The sequence below is a fragment of the Pteropus vampyrus genome, unplaced genomic scaffold (assembly GCF_000151845.1).
Source record: "Pteropus vampyrus isolate Shadow unplaced genomic scaffold, Pvam_2.0 Scaffold23, whole genome shotgun sequence".
In the NCBI taxonomy this organism is placed as follows: Eukaryota; Metazoa; Chordata; class Mammalia; order Chiroptera; family Pteropodidae; genus Pteropus; species Pteropus vampyrus.
In genome coordinates this window covers 1883006-1898983 of record NW_011888804.1, presented here as the reverse complement: position 1 = coordinate 1898983, position 15978 = coordinate 1883006, and the positions used below count along the sequence as shown (strand labels likewise).

At 38.0% G+C, this 15978-nt stretch overlaps 1 protein-coding gene across 2 annotated transcripts in view; it reads right to left on the bottom strand.

The window, feature by feature from the left end:
* Positions 1 to 15937, bottom strand: part of ATP2A2 (ATPase sarcoplasmic/endoplasmic reticulum Ca2+ transporting 2) — a 46812-nt gene extending 30875 nt beyond the window's left edge. The window contains exons 1-5 of one of the 2 annotated variants that reach the window (XR_895654.2): positions 15238 to 15520; positions 14498 to 14515; positions 14315 to 14397; positions 7456 to 7560; positions 4372 to 4510 (exon numbers count right to left, since the gene is read on the bottom strand). Coding sequence is in view for 1 of the 2 variants with exons in the window: in XM_011355776.1 (XP_011354078.1) it covers positions 4372 to 4510; positions 7456 to 7560; positions 14315 to 14397; positions 14498 to 14515; positions 15238 to 15355 (463 nt within the window). In the remaining variant the exon portion in view is untranslated. Of the gene's footprint in view, positions 1 to 4371; positions 4511 to 7455; positions 7561 to 14314; positions 14398 to 14497; positions 14516 to 15237 lie in introns of both variants that reach the window. The other variant, XM_011355776.1, reaches the window with a different exon arrangement.
* Between the last annotated feature and the right edge of the window lie 41 nt (positions 15938 to 15978).

The window sequence follows — 15978 nt, the reverse complement described above, 5'->3', positions numbered from 1 at the left end:
TAAATATAGTCACCATATGACCTAGCAATTCCACACCTGGGTGTATACCTAAGACAGTGAAAGCATATGCGCACACATGAGTGTTCACAGTACCACTTTTCCTAACAGCCAAAAAGAGGAAACAACCCAAATGTCCATGAATTAATGAATGGATAAAGAAAAGTGGTACATCAAAACAACAGAATATTACTCAGCCATGAAGAGGAAAGCTACATGCCACAACATGGATGCTAAGTGAAAAAAACCAGCCTTAAAGGGCATATACTGTATGATTCCAGTTATACACAATGTCTGGAATAAGCAAATCCATAAAAATAAACTGTAGTTACCAGGGGAAGGAGGGCAGGGAAGTGACTGCTAATGGGCATGGGCTTTCCTTTTTAGGGGATGATAATGTTCTGAAATTAGATGATGATGATGATGATAGCACAACTGAGTATACTAAAACCACTTACTTGTACACTTCAGAATGAATGAATGCTATGGCATGTGCATTATATGTTTAAAATAAATTGTGACTTGGGCCTCTAACAAATTGAAATATGACTGACACACATGCCATGTGTACATTTACTAAGTATACTATATATGCTCTAACAAATTAACTGCAGTTGAAGACAGAAGCAATAAACCACGATGCCTGTTTCTTCAACTGTAAAATGTAAACAACAATACATATCTGCAGAAAGGTTGATGGTTAAAACCAAGCACTTGCAAGTTTATCACAATATCTGCATGCCAAGTTTAGCTTTTAGTGAATGCATATATACACTTCAGATTATCTGTTCTGCACAGAAGTTGCAAAATAAGCATGTTTACATTACCTGAACCTATGCCATACTTGTGATTTGAAGTTTCATTTGTTATTCACAGAGCTGTTACATGCTCAGCAAGATTACAATAGTCAGTGTGACAGTTCTGCCTTTAAGGTGTTCACTGCCTAGTGGTATGACAGTCGTGTTTAACAGAACTTCATACCTAAAACTAGGTATCACTTTTGTTCTGTATCCCTCAAAATGATTAAAATCCAAGAGTAGTAGTATACAAGAGCCCAATGTCCAACCACTGCATCTGCTTTTAGCAATGAGCATACAGTGAAGGAAGAGCTGGAGGAAAAAAGTATTATCAGGACCTGTTAGCACACTCCACAAAAGGATTCGGATAGATGAAAACAGAGTATGTACTGCTTAGAATAACTACCAGTAATAAGTATATTCTCCTCAGATGAGAGAGATAAACTCATCTTTCAATATTAAACTCACTGTTTTGAATATGAAAAGAAAGGGAGTGGCTGCCAGAAGCTGAAGGAAAGGGATGAAGGGAAGTACTGCTCGATGGGGACAGAGGTGCAGTTTGGGAAGATGAGAGTTCTGAAGATGGACGGTGGTGATGGCTGCACTACAATGTGAATGTATTTAATGCCATGGAACTGTACACTTAAAAATGATTAAAATGGCAAACTTTTTATTATGTACATTTTATCACAATGTAAACAAAGTAAGGCATACTCCAGGAGACTGGATTTCTTAGGTCACACATGGTACAGATCATTTTTTGTCCTTCCTAAACTATCAAATGCAATGTAAAAAACACGACACATAGAGAATGCAATTTCATAGTGGGCACAAAAAGTCAAGTAGATCATGGTTACAATCAAGTTTCGCCACTGTGAGATCTGTGCATTGGGCATTAGTACATTATATAAAATTTGACTAACCTCCCCAAACAGGCCAGGCAAGTGTGGTGGTACTGAAAACTGAGTCAAGAGGCCTAAGCACAGAGAGTGGTGTAAGATGAAACCACAGAAGCAAGCAGGAGCTATACAATGCGAGGTCTTTTAGGAAAAAGAATTTTATATTTTAGGTGCAACAGGGAAGCCAATGAAAGGTTTTAGCAGGTGAATAAACAACATGACCTTTAGGAAACCACTCTGGCTGCTGTGTAGAGAACCTACTGAAAAGAACAACAGAGGAAGCCAGAGCCAAGTTAGGACACAATGACACAGTGACGGTGTGAGGTGATGCTGGGCCTGAGCAAACAGAAGTTCATAAATTTGGGTGTGTTTTGAAGACAGAATCAACTGGTCTTAGAAAGAGAATGAGAGAGAGAAAATCAAGTGGTCAGAGTGACTTACTGTGATGGGAAAGATGGAGAGAACCAAGATGATGAGGAAAAGAAAAATCGAAACACCACTGCTGAATAGAAGCTGGCCTCGTTTATTTCTTCAGAAGGGACGGTGCCTTGAGGATCAAGGTTATAGTTTCCTCCGATGCCGTTTACCACTGCCATCTACTAATGCAGACTAAAGATAAACACTTTGGGGGTAATTCTCTAAGTTTTCAAACAAACTCAATACACTGAAACCACCTAAAATAAAAATTCTTAAAATATTTTTAATTTGAAAAGCTGAAGAGTGTATTACCAGTTAAACTGGAGAAATGGAAAACATACAAAAATCGAAAAGAATCCTGTATACCTATTTAAGCGATGTTATCTGCAACTTCACATATGGCGTATATGTATGTATACATATATATATATACACATATATATGTGTATATATATGTGTATATATATATATACACACACACACACATATATATAATCTCTCTCCAATGCTTCCTTCCTCAGTTATTGGCACCGCACTGCCCAGTCACCTAAACTAGAAATCCTGCCAGTATCACTGATTCTACATTCTACCCCCATATCTATTCCAGTTATCAAAACCTGCTGCTTTGCATCTGAATCTGAACTATACTTGATCATAATTCCATGCAAGGGAGACTGAGAGTTAATATTTTGGGTTGAGACTGGTAAAAAAATTTTAGTGTCCCCAGATAATTCTGATGTGCATGCCTGCATAAGAATCACTAAGCATAAACTTAAACTCTTCCCCTCATTATTCTAAATGCTACTGCCCTCATTCTCTCTTATCCTCATTACCTCTTGTCTAGACTATCAAAATAGCGTATGTGCAGCCTTCCCCATTCTGACCTATTTTCTACATCATTGCCAGAATTCCCTAACTCGTATTTTTACTATAAAATACATTGTGACGAATGGTAAAATCTGAATAAAGTCTATGGATTAGATAATAGTATTATATCAATTTCCTGATTTTCATAATTATACTGGAGTCATATTAAAAGAACGCCCTCAATTTTATAAAATAAACACTTGAGTATTTAGGAGTAAAGGGGCATTGTGCCTGCAACTTATTTTCAAATAGTCCAGACAAAAATGTATGAGACTAGAAGAATAAAGCACATATGATAAGATGTTAACATTTAGAGAATCTGGGCAAAGGCTACATGGGAACTCTTTCACTATTCTTGCAACTTTTAAGTCTGCAATTATGTCAAAATAAATTTTAAAAAACCCATGGCCAAAACGCTTCATTCTGAATTTTTCTTCTGTTAACACTATTAAGTAAGCTGTTAGGTCATTTACACACACTTTGTAGTCCTATGTAACTGACATAGTAAACAGGCAACACTATTCTTTTTCTGGAATAAGAATGACAAAAATTATGGAGAGAATATCTATGACAAGGCAATTTCCTTTCAGAGGCCAAAACTGTAAAGCACAGGCCAAGAGATGCAGCTCTTTAAATTCTTTATTCAAATGAGTTAAGACAAAAAAGACAAAGCACACTTTCCCAACAAGTGTAAAAAGCATTACTGAGATAAGTCTGTCTTGCTCTCTTACACACACACACACACACATTCTGAGCTCAGAAGAGTGTGTGTGAAAAATCATGATATCCGAATAATCCAATGTAATGACTCTAGCAAAAAGACTGGACTGTTCCAGGAGCATCCTGAGCTGCCTGAAAACGTGGCACTGATCTAGAGCATTGAGGATACAGACCTCTTTGAGATCGGCAGAGAGCTCTGGCTTTGCAGTGGATTCACAAACTCTTAAGCTCACCTATAGAGCCCAGGCTAAGACCAATGGCTGAGCGTAATGTAAAAGTATTTTTTAAGGAGAACTTTTAGTGTCATGAAATTACCCTTAGCTATAAACTTAGTTCGATAACTGTGAGTATGACTTAACATTTGTGCCAAGAACCAAAACAGAAAAAACTACACAGCCATTAACTAGTATTCTAACAAACTACATTATAACTAATTGTCAAATCAGTAGCTCACTAGCACTAGTGTTTTATCATAATAAACACAATAATTCAAAGCATCACAGCATGAAGAGAAGTGCCAAAAAACTCTGAAATAATTTTACAGAAAACCTGATTTGTTTGGATGGCACCAAAATTGATACGTATGAGCATAATTTTTTAAACAATTATGAGCCTTCATAAAGAGTTCATTCGGATATACAATCAAGATTAAAACAAAAATGACCTCAACTCACCAGCAATTTCCACAATATCACCAGGAACGATGTCTTTAGCTTTAATCCGTTGTACACTCTTTCTGTCCTGTCGATATACTTTGCCCATTTCAGGCTCATACTCCTTAAGGGCTTCGATTGCATTTTCAGCATTTCTTTCCTATAAAAAAAAGAGAAGGAAAAAAAAACATGATAAAAGTAGTGGACACATGCCTACCACTGCAAGTATTTCTAGCCCAAGCAATCACATTTTAGTGTTCTAATTTAAACTTTACAAAGATACGAGAAGTACATTTGTAGTAAACAATTCACATTTTAAGGTAAAGAACAGTAGGCCCTTATGTTTTGTGTAAAAATGAAAAAATAAGCCCAAGAAGGGTAAGGGGATAAAATCATAAGGGGGAAAAGCAGTTAGAATCCACTGTCCCCAAGCACAGTGAAACACCTCCCTCACATCCGGCCACACACACCTACACCTTCTAAACTGATCTTGTCTCACACGAACCATCACTGTCTGGGGCTTGACTGTCTAGGTCCAATCCAGACTTTTACACTTAACAGCTATGTGACTGTGGATAAGTTACACAACACGCAGGTTTACTGCCTACAAAATCAGGACATTTACAGCACCTACCTCAAGGGCTGTGAGGATTTACATGCTGTCTATAAAATGCTTAGACTGTGTTCTGGCACATGGTAAAAGCCATGAGTGATGAATTAAGAAAATCATGTTATGTCTCACAAATGCTAAGAAATCTCTCTCCAGTGGTAAAGGACACCAAATGGCTGAAATCTCATCATAGCACTGCCAGTCACATTCCTCATTTACCATATTATACATGAACATATCAGACTTAAGTCACACAGTTTTTCTTTCCTAATTTCAAGATGAAAGATATAGAATCAAAATGAGTCATGTTGGGGGAAAAAAAAAAGCTATAGGAAAGTTCCTTTAAGAAAAAAAAAAAAGAAAAGCTTCTGTGCCAAATTTGTTCTTTTAGAGAATAAGCAATTAGAAGTTAAGGAGCAAGTCTGCAGAGTACATGCCCAGGTAAGGTTACTCAATAGACAAAATAAAAGATTTTAATTTCTCTCACATTTTGGCCCTCCAATCTAAAGCTCTTCAATTTAACCTTTACTTGGACAGAATTTATGCTCAATATTATGTGATCTCATTTTTTACCTTGCTCTAAGAATTATGGTCTGTTGTGAAAAAATCCTTAAACCTGAGAATTTAGATGACACAAAACTGAAAGCTACCAACAACATGCGTCTCATTTTTAAGGTATATACCCATAAAAATGTACAGGAAACCTTAAATTTTGGAACTTCATGATAAAAATAATTTCATTCCCCTATCAGATCTGCTAAAGAATGAGTAGATCTGCAACACCTTATAATTAACAGAAATATAAGAATATTTAACTCTAATGTCACTGCTCTAAGATCCTTCAGATTAAGTTCAAATGTAACTGATGTTGTAGCAATGAATAGTAGCAATGCTCAAAATTTTATTAGTCAAATTTGAAATTACTTTTTCTCCTTTAAATTTATAATTGTGGCAGTTTTACTTCCTTCACTCCCTCATCAAGGTCACGTCAGGTAGAATTTAACTAGATCATTCAAGGTTAAGGAGACTATATTTTGCTCCCACTAAAAACTAGCAAAGGTACATTTAAAATAGAAGCATAAACTTAAAAGATAATTGATCTCAGATACCAAAGACAAAGATGCCAATTAAAATCACTTAAAACACTTTCCCTCCAACTCGAACTATCAAAAGGAATATTTAGAGTGTGGGGGTGGGAAAGGGAAGCTAATCATCATAACTAGGTTACATGAGAAACAAGTCAATTTGGGGAAATACAAATATACCTAACGCACTACAAACAGAAGGATAACTCCCACCTTTTTAACCCAAACCCAAATTGGTCTAAGTGTCGTTCCTTAAACAGTTTGTATCTTTTTGCTCATGCCGCTCCCTCTATGGAATATTCTCCCCAGCCTCCGCCCATAAAACTGTTTCTCAATAGCTCCCAGTTGCCTGTCACCGCCTGTAAGAAGTCTTCCTTGATGTCACTGGTCAGAAATCTGTACCCACCCCCACCACCCAATACTACCCTACACTATAATTATTTTTCTTCCAGAAGGCAAGAACTCTCCAGTATTGCCCATACCATTCTGTATGCGACGTAAATAAGATTAAGACTTAAGAATATTATTCTTTTTTTAAACTAAGACAATAAAAAAATTTTCTAGGGATGGGGTAAAAAAAAAGGGGGGTGACGGGGGGTAAAAAAATTTTTTTTTAAGTAGGCCATCTTTCTATATAATCCCACCACATAAAGATCTTCATGTTTATTAATAAGATCAGAAGTTTACACTTGAAGAATGACAGCTACGCTATATTTTAGTCCTCAAAGGGACGATTATATCCATAAAAACCTGAAGTATTTGAAGTATTAGTCTTAGAATTTTAAAAAAATTCAAACAGATCAACAGTCCTAGAAAAGTTAGCCCTGAAACTAGGTATGTGCATAAGGACAATAATGTGAGCTGGGGGTGGGAGAGTAGGGGGAAGAAATCTCATTTTGTTTCTGAAGTAAAATTAGCTTCCATTCTGTGAGTAAGAAAGGCCTGGGCAACTGAAGGAAAACAGCCAAGAGTAAGCTCTGAAAAGAAAGAATCTAGGATTTAGACAATTTTTATAGCTAACCCCCGCCCCCCCAACACACATACACAAAATCTAAGGAGAATAAACATGACATTGTGTCATTAAGTTTTTCACAGGAAGCAGCTAGGGAATATAGACAGATACTGGTTCTCAAATTTTATGGTTTTCCTTAAGTAGCTTCTCTCAGCCACTGTTCTTAACTCCATGTTACCACGAAGACTGAGCAGTTCATATATGCATGAGCAAAGTATTGCACATGAGGTCCAAAATTTTGCCATTAAATAAAAAGACAAAAGAAAAAACAAACGTAGACATTCCACAGAGGTATTTTTAGTCAACAAACACATCAGGAAAAACAGATAGCAGAAAGATTAACACAGTTTAAGTCACATAAATTACTAAACTTTAGCAGGGCAGTAATTGTTGCTTACCTGCCATACACCCACAATTGCATTGGCTACTAATATAAGTAAAATTACAAAGGGTTCTACAAAGGCTGTAATTGTTTCTTCACCTTCTTCAAACCAAGCCAAAACCTAAAAGAGAAATGGCATGTGTTAAAACTGTAATGTATTTTTGGGCTTAGTGCGACTATACAACAAAAGTGGCTGGCACTAAAAGAATCATGATATACAAAATCTCTTTTCTTACCCTCCCTGGAAACAAAATGATGGCAAAATGTAATGACATAAATAACTAGCTTATGTCTTGTTCAAAATAGTTCTTGAGAATCAAAACTGTACGACTTAACAATACCTTTGAACTTATTTTTTCATGTAATAATTGTTTTAAAATCCAAAGAAAATATTTTAGAAAATAAATTGCATTCATTTTATGTGTATTTTCAGAAGAAATAAAAATTTCCTGATTTTGTTAAAGTAAAAAGCAATCATCAACTTTGTTGACTTGGGTAATATTCATATCAAATAATATTCATATCAAATAAAATGCTGTGGCATAAATTCATTGTAAAGATAATGATCACTGACTCAAAATTTTAAAGTACATTAACTGCTAATCCCCTTCTTATTTTCAGTGGTATTACTGATCTCAGAATTATCGCAAGATTGTTCCATAATCAGGAATGTATTTTGAAGGTTATTCTCCATATGACATCTAGTTTAGCAGCATAGCATTTCAGAAATGACACAAGTCCAAAAATGTTATAATTGGACACAGAACACTGCCAAGAAAAAGGAGCAGAGAATTAACTTCTAGCTCACACAACCATAACTTTAAGATTTAAAAGCTACAAGAGCCAGAGAAAACTCAACACAATGAATCTTAATATGATTAAAAATTTAACCACCAATTTTTGTGGAAAATTGCCAATCCAGAAAGGATGTTAAATATTTCTAATGATTCAACCTGAGAGGTAAGATTTGCCTTTTTTTTTTTTAACATTGCTTTAAGTGTTCACATATTTCACAAAACCTTTTCTTTAAAAGATCTATTTAGCAAATAAAATTATGCACTGTTTCTGATATTTTTTAATAGTCGGACATCGTTTATGGCAATAATGAAGGATCTAACTATTTGTACTTAGTGGAATACTATTAAGGGAGCTTTTAAACAAACAGCAACAACCAGAAAGACTAAGGCAAGGCCCAACATGAATTTTGCTAAGTAAAAGAGGGTAATGATGAATTAACAAAAAATACCAATTTAAGCAGGAAAAAAACCAGGAGACATAAGGACCTAGACCTGGTAGATGACAATCACCACTGACAGCTAGTGAACCAAGGCAGGCAGAAAACCAGAAAGAGTATAAATGCTGCTGCAGGCTTTCAACAGGGTACTCCTGGTGTTAAAGTCAGGCCCGATGCCAAAATGAAAACTTCTCTACGAAGTTACAAATTTTGATAGATGCAACATCACAGCTGCTTTGATACTAGCCTTCCAAACATTTGCCAAGGAGAGCATATCAGAAATAAGAAATTTAATTAGCTCTTGGGGGAGAAAAATTGCTCAACTTGAAGAGTAACTAGGACCTTTCCAAAAGGTCAGTGAGGCATTAGCAACTGTTAAGATAAGCTTCACACCTTGTTAAAGCGGATATGAATTTCCCTCTTGGCAGCTAGGCCTGAGGAATAAACTTAAAACAATATTCCATAACAGCTAAAGAAAAAAAAAAAGACTAAGGCAGTGACAAGACTATCAGAGCAAACCTCTACTTTTCAAGAAATGGGTAGTTCCTTTGCACAAGCAGTGTTCATCAGTAATGTAATAATCCTAATCCGTACAATGCAGTAGGCTTTCCTTCCACTATATGACTTTAAATGTTTATGTGTAAGAAACACAGGCATTCGGTTATTTGAAAGTTTTACAGATATACCAATTACTGCTTGATAAGAAACTAGTAGGCCAATCCCTTAGGGTAGAAGGATGGTGCTAAATCTGCTTAAAATTGACAACCAACAATCTCCTGAATATTTTTTAAAATGTCTATTTTGAAACCACAAATAACCCAAAGAATTAAATGCTACAGCCCAAAATAAAGGTCCACCACATTTCATTAACCGGTAAGAACTAATCCAACCAATTATATTGAAATCATATTGTGCAATCCTTCATGGTTTTGTTCTATCATAAAGAAAACTTCTTGTGTAAGTGGGAAGATGATGCTAACAAAAAGACTCCATGAGATGGAGAAGAGGGTAGAAGAAAAGGACAGAGAAATTGGATGGGTGACACATTATTACCAAAATGCAAAATGCCTTATTAGCCTAACAGTACAGGCAATTCATAATTACAGTATACAGGAAGTTATACAAAACATTTATACAGGATGGGTGAAATGTTTTGAAAAATGTTTATTGAGAACAGGTTGAACATAAAAGATTATGTTTGCATTGCCTTTTGTTCACTGTGTATCCCCAAGAACCTAGAAGAGTCTCTTATACATAGTTGATGCTCACTATATATTTATTGAACAGATACATGAATGAATGAAACAAAACCTCTAAGGTATAAGATCCTAAGTGGCAGTATATGAACTTAAACATTAAGAGAACAAAAAGATAACCAACTTCATCAACAGTAACAACTGGAAAGTGGAAGAAAAGACTACTGCAGGATAATTTTAGGCTTAAAGTTTCTTCTTCCTTTTGCTTTGCACTGTTTAAGTACAGTAACATTACATGCCTTCTGGGGCTTACATTATCCACAAGTTCAAAGTTTCAAACTCTTCAATCCTATTCAAAGTAACCACATGCTAATGAATGCTCTACTACAATTTAAAGTGCTTAAATAGGGTAGGAGTAAGGTATCTGTAAGACTGATATTTGTATAGCACAATAACTTCTGTCAGGAGAGCCAAAAGATGCTGGAGAGTAGTTTTAATGAATAAAGCAAATTTTAATTCAAGGTAAAAGGGCATGTTCCGGTGAACTGGGAGACAGTCACGGTACTGTGACTCAGTTACTTATAGATTGGATAGTGTGCTGAGCTCTTAATGAGACCATAAAAAGAACATGAGAGAGATCACAAGCATGTTTTTCAGAGGATGGCACCAGTCTGCATTCCTCCTCGTAGCCTTAGAAACTTGTTCAATAAATGAAGAAATTTACATCAAAAAAATCTTTTAAAAAAGTGGAAATCAAACATTTTACAAGAATGAAAAAACATCACCAATAAATGTTATAGCAATTTTCTGGGGGTAGGAAACAAAAATTCTCTCAGCCATTAAAAAAAAAGTATGAATTAAGACAACATTCTCTTCTGATGCCAACACAAAGCTTATGTGAAAACATCCCTCAATGTTTTCAGATTTGAGAGTATACTCTTCTTAAAAAAAAAAAGAAAAAAACCCCACATACATTCACCTTTCAAACCATATTTTTAAAAGGATCTAAATTAGTTAAACCAATCAGTTAACTGTCCATTTTACCTTTTTTAAAATGAGAAATTAAAAGGAAACAGGAAAAATTTACAAATCACCACATATCGAATACTTCTTGAATATATTGTTCTGTGAAAACCAAAGCAAACGAGTCACACATATTTTGAAAATGCTACTGATACAAACTCACCCAAATATTTGTTATATCGAAAGCAATAATGTAGGCTCTAAAAAAGTATTAAGAATCCCTTTAAAGGATCCAGTAGGAAAAAAAGATAATTATTCAAATGTAAGTTGAGACTAAGAAAGTTCTATTACCATTTTAGGGTTGCTCTAAGTAGCTGAGCTGGGGAAATGGAGGTGGAAGGTAGAGAAACTTACACAAATTGTATTACCATAGAAGACTTTATGATTCAGATAAATGAAACACATACGGCCTTCATGCTCACCTCCTTCAGGTCTTTTCTCAAATGTCAGCTTCTTAGAGGCCTTCCCTGACCACTCGTTTTGAAAATTATACTCCCTTCCCCATACTTCCTTATTCTACCACCTCCACCTCCACTCTACTCCACAGCACTATCACCGTCCAACGGATTATTACGTATTTTACTTATTATGTCTCTACTAGAATGTCAGCTCCAGGTAAGAGGCTTTGTTTGATGCTGTTTGATCCCCAATGTCTGTGCCATGTACCAGGTGTTGAAAAAAAGAGACCTAACCAGTGAAAAAGAGGGAAGGAGGTGCATTTCAGGTAAACAACCATATGATGTTATATAAATGGCAAAGTTGGTGACCAAGAAGGATGGAAAGACAAAGTGAAAGGATAGAAGGTCCTGAATGTTAAAATTAAGAAATTTCTATTGTTACTTCATACGCAATGGTAGATAAAAAATGACTTCTTCCAATCCAAGTGACCTTTAAAATAAACTATTTCGATGAACATTAGAATTAAAACTTTATCCCCACAGGTCACGTGTAAAACATTCATGAGTTTCCTCTTTCTGCCACAGCAAAATATTAACTATGGTTAACAGTTTACTACTTAGTTTGATATCTGAAGTAAAACGCTAACGTCTAATATTTCTTTTTAACTTAAACAGAACCTGATAATTATCACATATATAGAACTACCTATTCACTTCTCCAAAAGAACATGAGTATTCCATCGGGTTTTTCCTATTAAACTACTAGGAATAAACTATCCCAAAAGACTCAGTGCACCTTTGAAAGATAGAGAAATGAAGAATAAAAGGTCAAGTACAATGTAGCAGTAGTGCCAACCCCCCCCATGAAGAAAATCAACAAATCAGGTTTTAGATCTGCCATTTCTTAGTCAAACAAATCAAAGCAAATTAAGTAACAGTAATTCCTAAACCACGTTATTTTTGTTTAGTAACTCGTAAATAAAAACGTAACATAGTTCATTCCTTGAGCAATAACTCCAAGTAATTATCAAAAGGTAACTCAAACTCCAACATGGCTCTTTAAAGCTACAAAAACCCGACATCCTACCTTACAACGCAATTAAAGCATTTATTTTAAAACTCATTTGAAAACGCCTAGAAACTATAAATTACTTCAATGTAAAAATTACACACATCATTAATACAAAATGTTAACAAACTGGCCACTCAAGATCCCATACAATCTAAATAGTCGATAGCTTTATTGGAAATAATGCCACTAATGTTATAATAGTACCTTAAGTTACACACACACAGAATAACTCAACATCTTTTCTCTGCATTGTATATACCAGCTAATTACTGGTGTATTACTGATGATCTTACTGATCCTCAGTATTTTAACTACCAAAGCTAAGACTATTTCAGAATTATGTAGCCAACTGAAATATATTATTCTAGCCCAAATATAACTTGTTTTGCTCCATGACAATGTATTGAAACTAGTTAATCAAATAGATCTATTCCTTTATGATTTTAAATTTTTTAATTTTATATTAGCTTCAGGTATACAATACATTGGTTAGACATTTACATAGTTTATGAAGTGATCCCCCTCGTTACTCTAGCACCCATCTGGTTCTGTACATAGCCATTATAATACAATTGACTACTCCTTTAACTGGTTAAAACAGCAACCATTTATTGGTGGGGGGGGTAAATTCATTAAGAACAGACATGTAAGGGGTGTGGAATGATTAATTCAAGATGTTGAATGGTTTGATATGTCACTCTTAATTTTATTCAGTGAAAACCATTGAAAAGATTCGTGAGAACTGATTAATGGCTCACATCATTTGGCTAACACGGCATAATATATTAGTCTCATGGCAGAATTTGTGTTCAGAATTACCCCCAAAAAACGTTCACCTCTTTCCAATTTTTCCCCTTTCATCTAAAGAAATGTCCACTGCTTCCTTTATTTAGTTCTCAAAATAGCCCTCTACGGTATGGTTGTGAAAAAGACTGAGGTAGATCTCTGGGGCCTGCATACATACAAATGTATAAAAATGAAACCTTGAAGGTGTGTCAATTTTGCGAAGCCTGAAAAAAGTATTATACTGGGCGAATTTCTCTTCCCATCATGGTTTTTGCAAGAACAAAATACTGTAATTTAAGAACAAAAGGCATCTCATGCTGTTAAGATTAAGAACATCTGTGTCCTATTCATGACCATTTTTAGGAAAACTACCAAGAAGTCCACTGCCCAAGAAAAAATGTAATAAAAAATAGTGAACAGAAGAAAATGTTAATAACCTAGAAATATCTTCACCAACCCCCATCACCTTTCTTCTGCTGCAGTTCTGTGCATTTCACCAGTTTCTTAGCAACCATACAAGACTCAAGCGGGTAAGCACATACAGAACAAGAGAAAACACTATGTTGTTTTGTTTTTTTTTTAAGATCTAGAACCAATTGTACCTTGTTCTATTAACCTAGGAGTCACTCAAGACAGGGGTCCAATTTAGATAAATATACCACCCTAAAGGTCAGTGACCAAATTTGGTCAACAGTGGTGCCATCACTGCCGTCATCATTCCTGTCACTGTCAGAAACAACTGTCACCTTGCCATTACCAGGACAAGAGAGCAACTGGAATATTCCTTTTGTAAGTTCTATTTACAGACTACAAAGAGCCCAACATCATCTTAGTATGATCTTACACAATAGAAGAACCCCAAACCGAAATGGCCTTCCAATAAAGAACTTTTTGATCTTAAAAGCTGATAAAGAATAAGACCCTGCCACATTCGGCAATAATTTCTAATTGCACTTAAATGTCAGGCATCCATTTATTTTCTGTTCATGAATAGCTTCAAGTGTTTTATAATTTAAAAAATACCTGGGTTTTAAAAAGAATCATGGAAACACAGCTTAAACCTCCATATATAATATTCTAACCCAAAAGGCATCATTTATTTCCTGGTTTCTTATCTATAGAACACTCTAAACTTTTTGGAGAGAAAACAATTGCTTTATACTTACAAAAGATATACATGCTGCCAGCAATAAAATTCTAACTAGTAAGTCTTCAAACTGCTCAATCACAAGTTCCAGCAAAGTTTTTCCTGTTAGAAACAAATATATTTGTCGTAAATGTCATCTTAACATCGGCACACAAAGGTTGTGAGGGGGGATGAAGAGAAAGAACATTTTAGGATTACTTACCTTCTTCAGCTGGTAACTCTGTAGAATGTAGAAAATCGCCAGGAAACGTGTCAAGAGAGGAGAAAAAGAAACATTTTAGCATTCTGTCTAAAAAGAATCGCTAAAAATGATCAGTCTTGAAAGACGTACCTAGATAGATGTACATTCAACCATTTTCAATGGAAACCATACTAAAATGGTACCCTAACAAAAAAATGCAATACTTGTAACTTGGGTCCACCCCGAAGCGTAAAATCTCATCGTCACCTAAACAAGGATCCTGAAACAAGGATCATTTCAGCTATGTCATCACTTCTGCCAGATGTGTAACTTTGGGTAGTACAAGAACAGTCAGAAGCATTTTCGACTACAACGACGCCTCATAAACCCGCTGGGGACGAGAAAATGTCTCGCAGGGCTCAACCCAGCTGCAAGGGACTCGTTCCTCCACCGGGGTCGAGCTGCTGGCTGCTGCTGGTTGCTGCTGGTGACAGGCGCGGAGCTGGCTGCGTGCGGGGAAGGTCAAGGGCTCCGTCCGCGAGGGCATCGAGAGGAAGCGCTGACCCGACCCCGGCGCCCCGCGCCTGCAGTCCCTTTCCCCGCGGGGCCGGCGCGCGGGCTCGGCCCGTCGCCTGCAGCCCTCGGCGGGCTCGGAGCCGAGACCCACGAGGTGGGGCCCGGTCAGCCATCTTCCCTGGCTCTCGGGCCCGCGCCGCGCTGCGCCGCGCGGGGCCCCTGCAGCCCGAGCGCCGAGGACCTACCGTTGGAGCCCCATCTCTCCTTGAGCTTCTTGACTTGCTCCAGGCTCAGCCCCGTGCTCTCGTTGACCCCGAAGTGGCCCAGCACCTCCTCCACCGTCTTTGTGTGCGCGTTCTCCATGGCTGCGGGGGCCCGGCCGGCCTCGCCTCCCGTCCCCGCGGCCTCCTCGCCTCCGCCTCGCACTCGGACCGCGCGCTCGTGCCACCCCGGGTGCCCAGGCGCCGACGGGCTTCTCCCCCTCCTCCTCCTCCTCCTCCGGCCGCTTCCGCCTCGCGGGGCGCTGAATCACCCCCGCGCCCCCTCCCGCAGACAACCGCTCCTCTCGCTGCCCGGCCCTCGCGGCGCCCGTCCCGGGCTCAGCGGGGCGGTGGGGGCTCGCGACCCTTCCTCTCCTCGTCAGAAGGGAGGGCCTCCCTCGCCCTCAACCGCCGGCTCGCAGCGCAGGCCGCGGCCCCCCGAGCCCCCTCCCCGCTCTCCTGAGGTGATTCGCTGCCCCGCCCGGACCGGAGGAGGGGGCGCCCGTGCGACCCCTGAGGGCGGAACGGAGCGAGGGCGGCGAGCCGGCGGGGTGGTGCGTGGCGCGCTCGCCCTGTTCTCTCAGCTCCGCACCCCCGACAGCGGCGGAGGAAACTGCGGCGGAGGAGAAGGAGGTGGCGTCGGGGACGGCTCCGCGGCGGCTGCTCTAATAGCATTTATCGGCCGCTGCCTCCCCTCTCGCCGCCGCCGCGGCATGTGGACGCCGC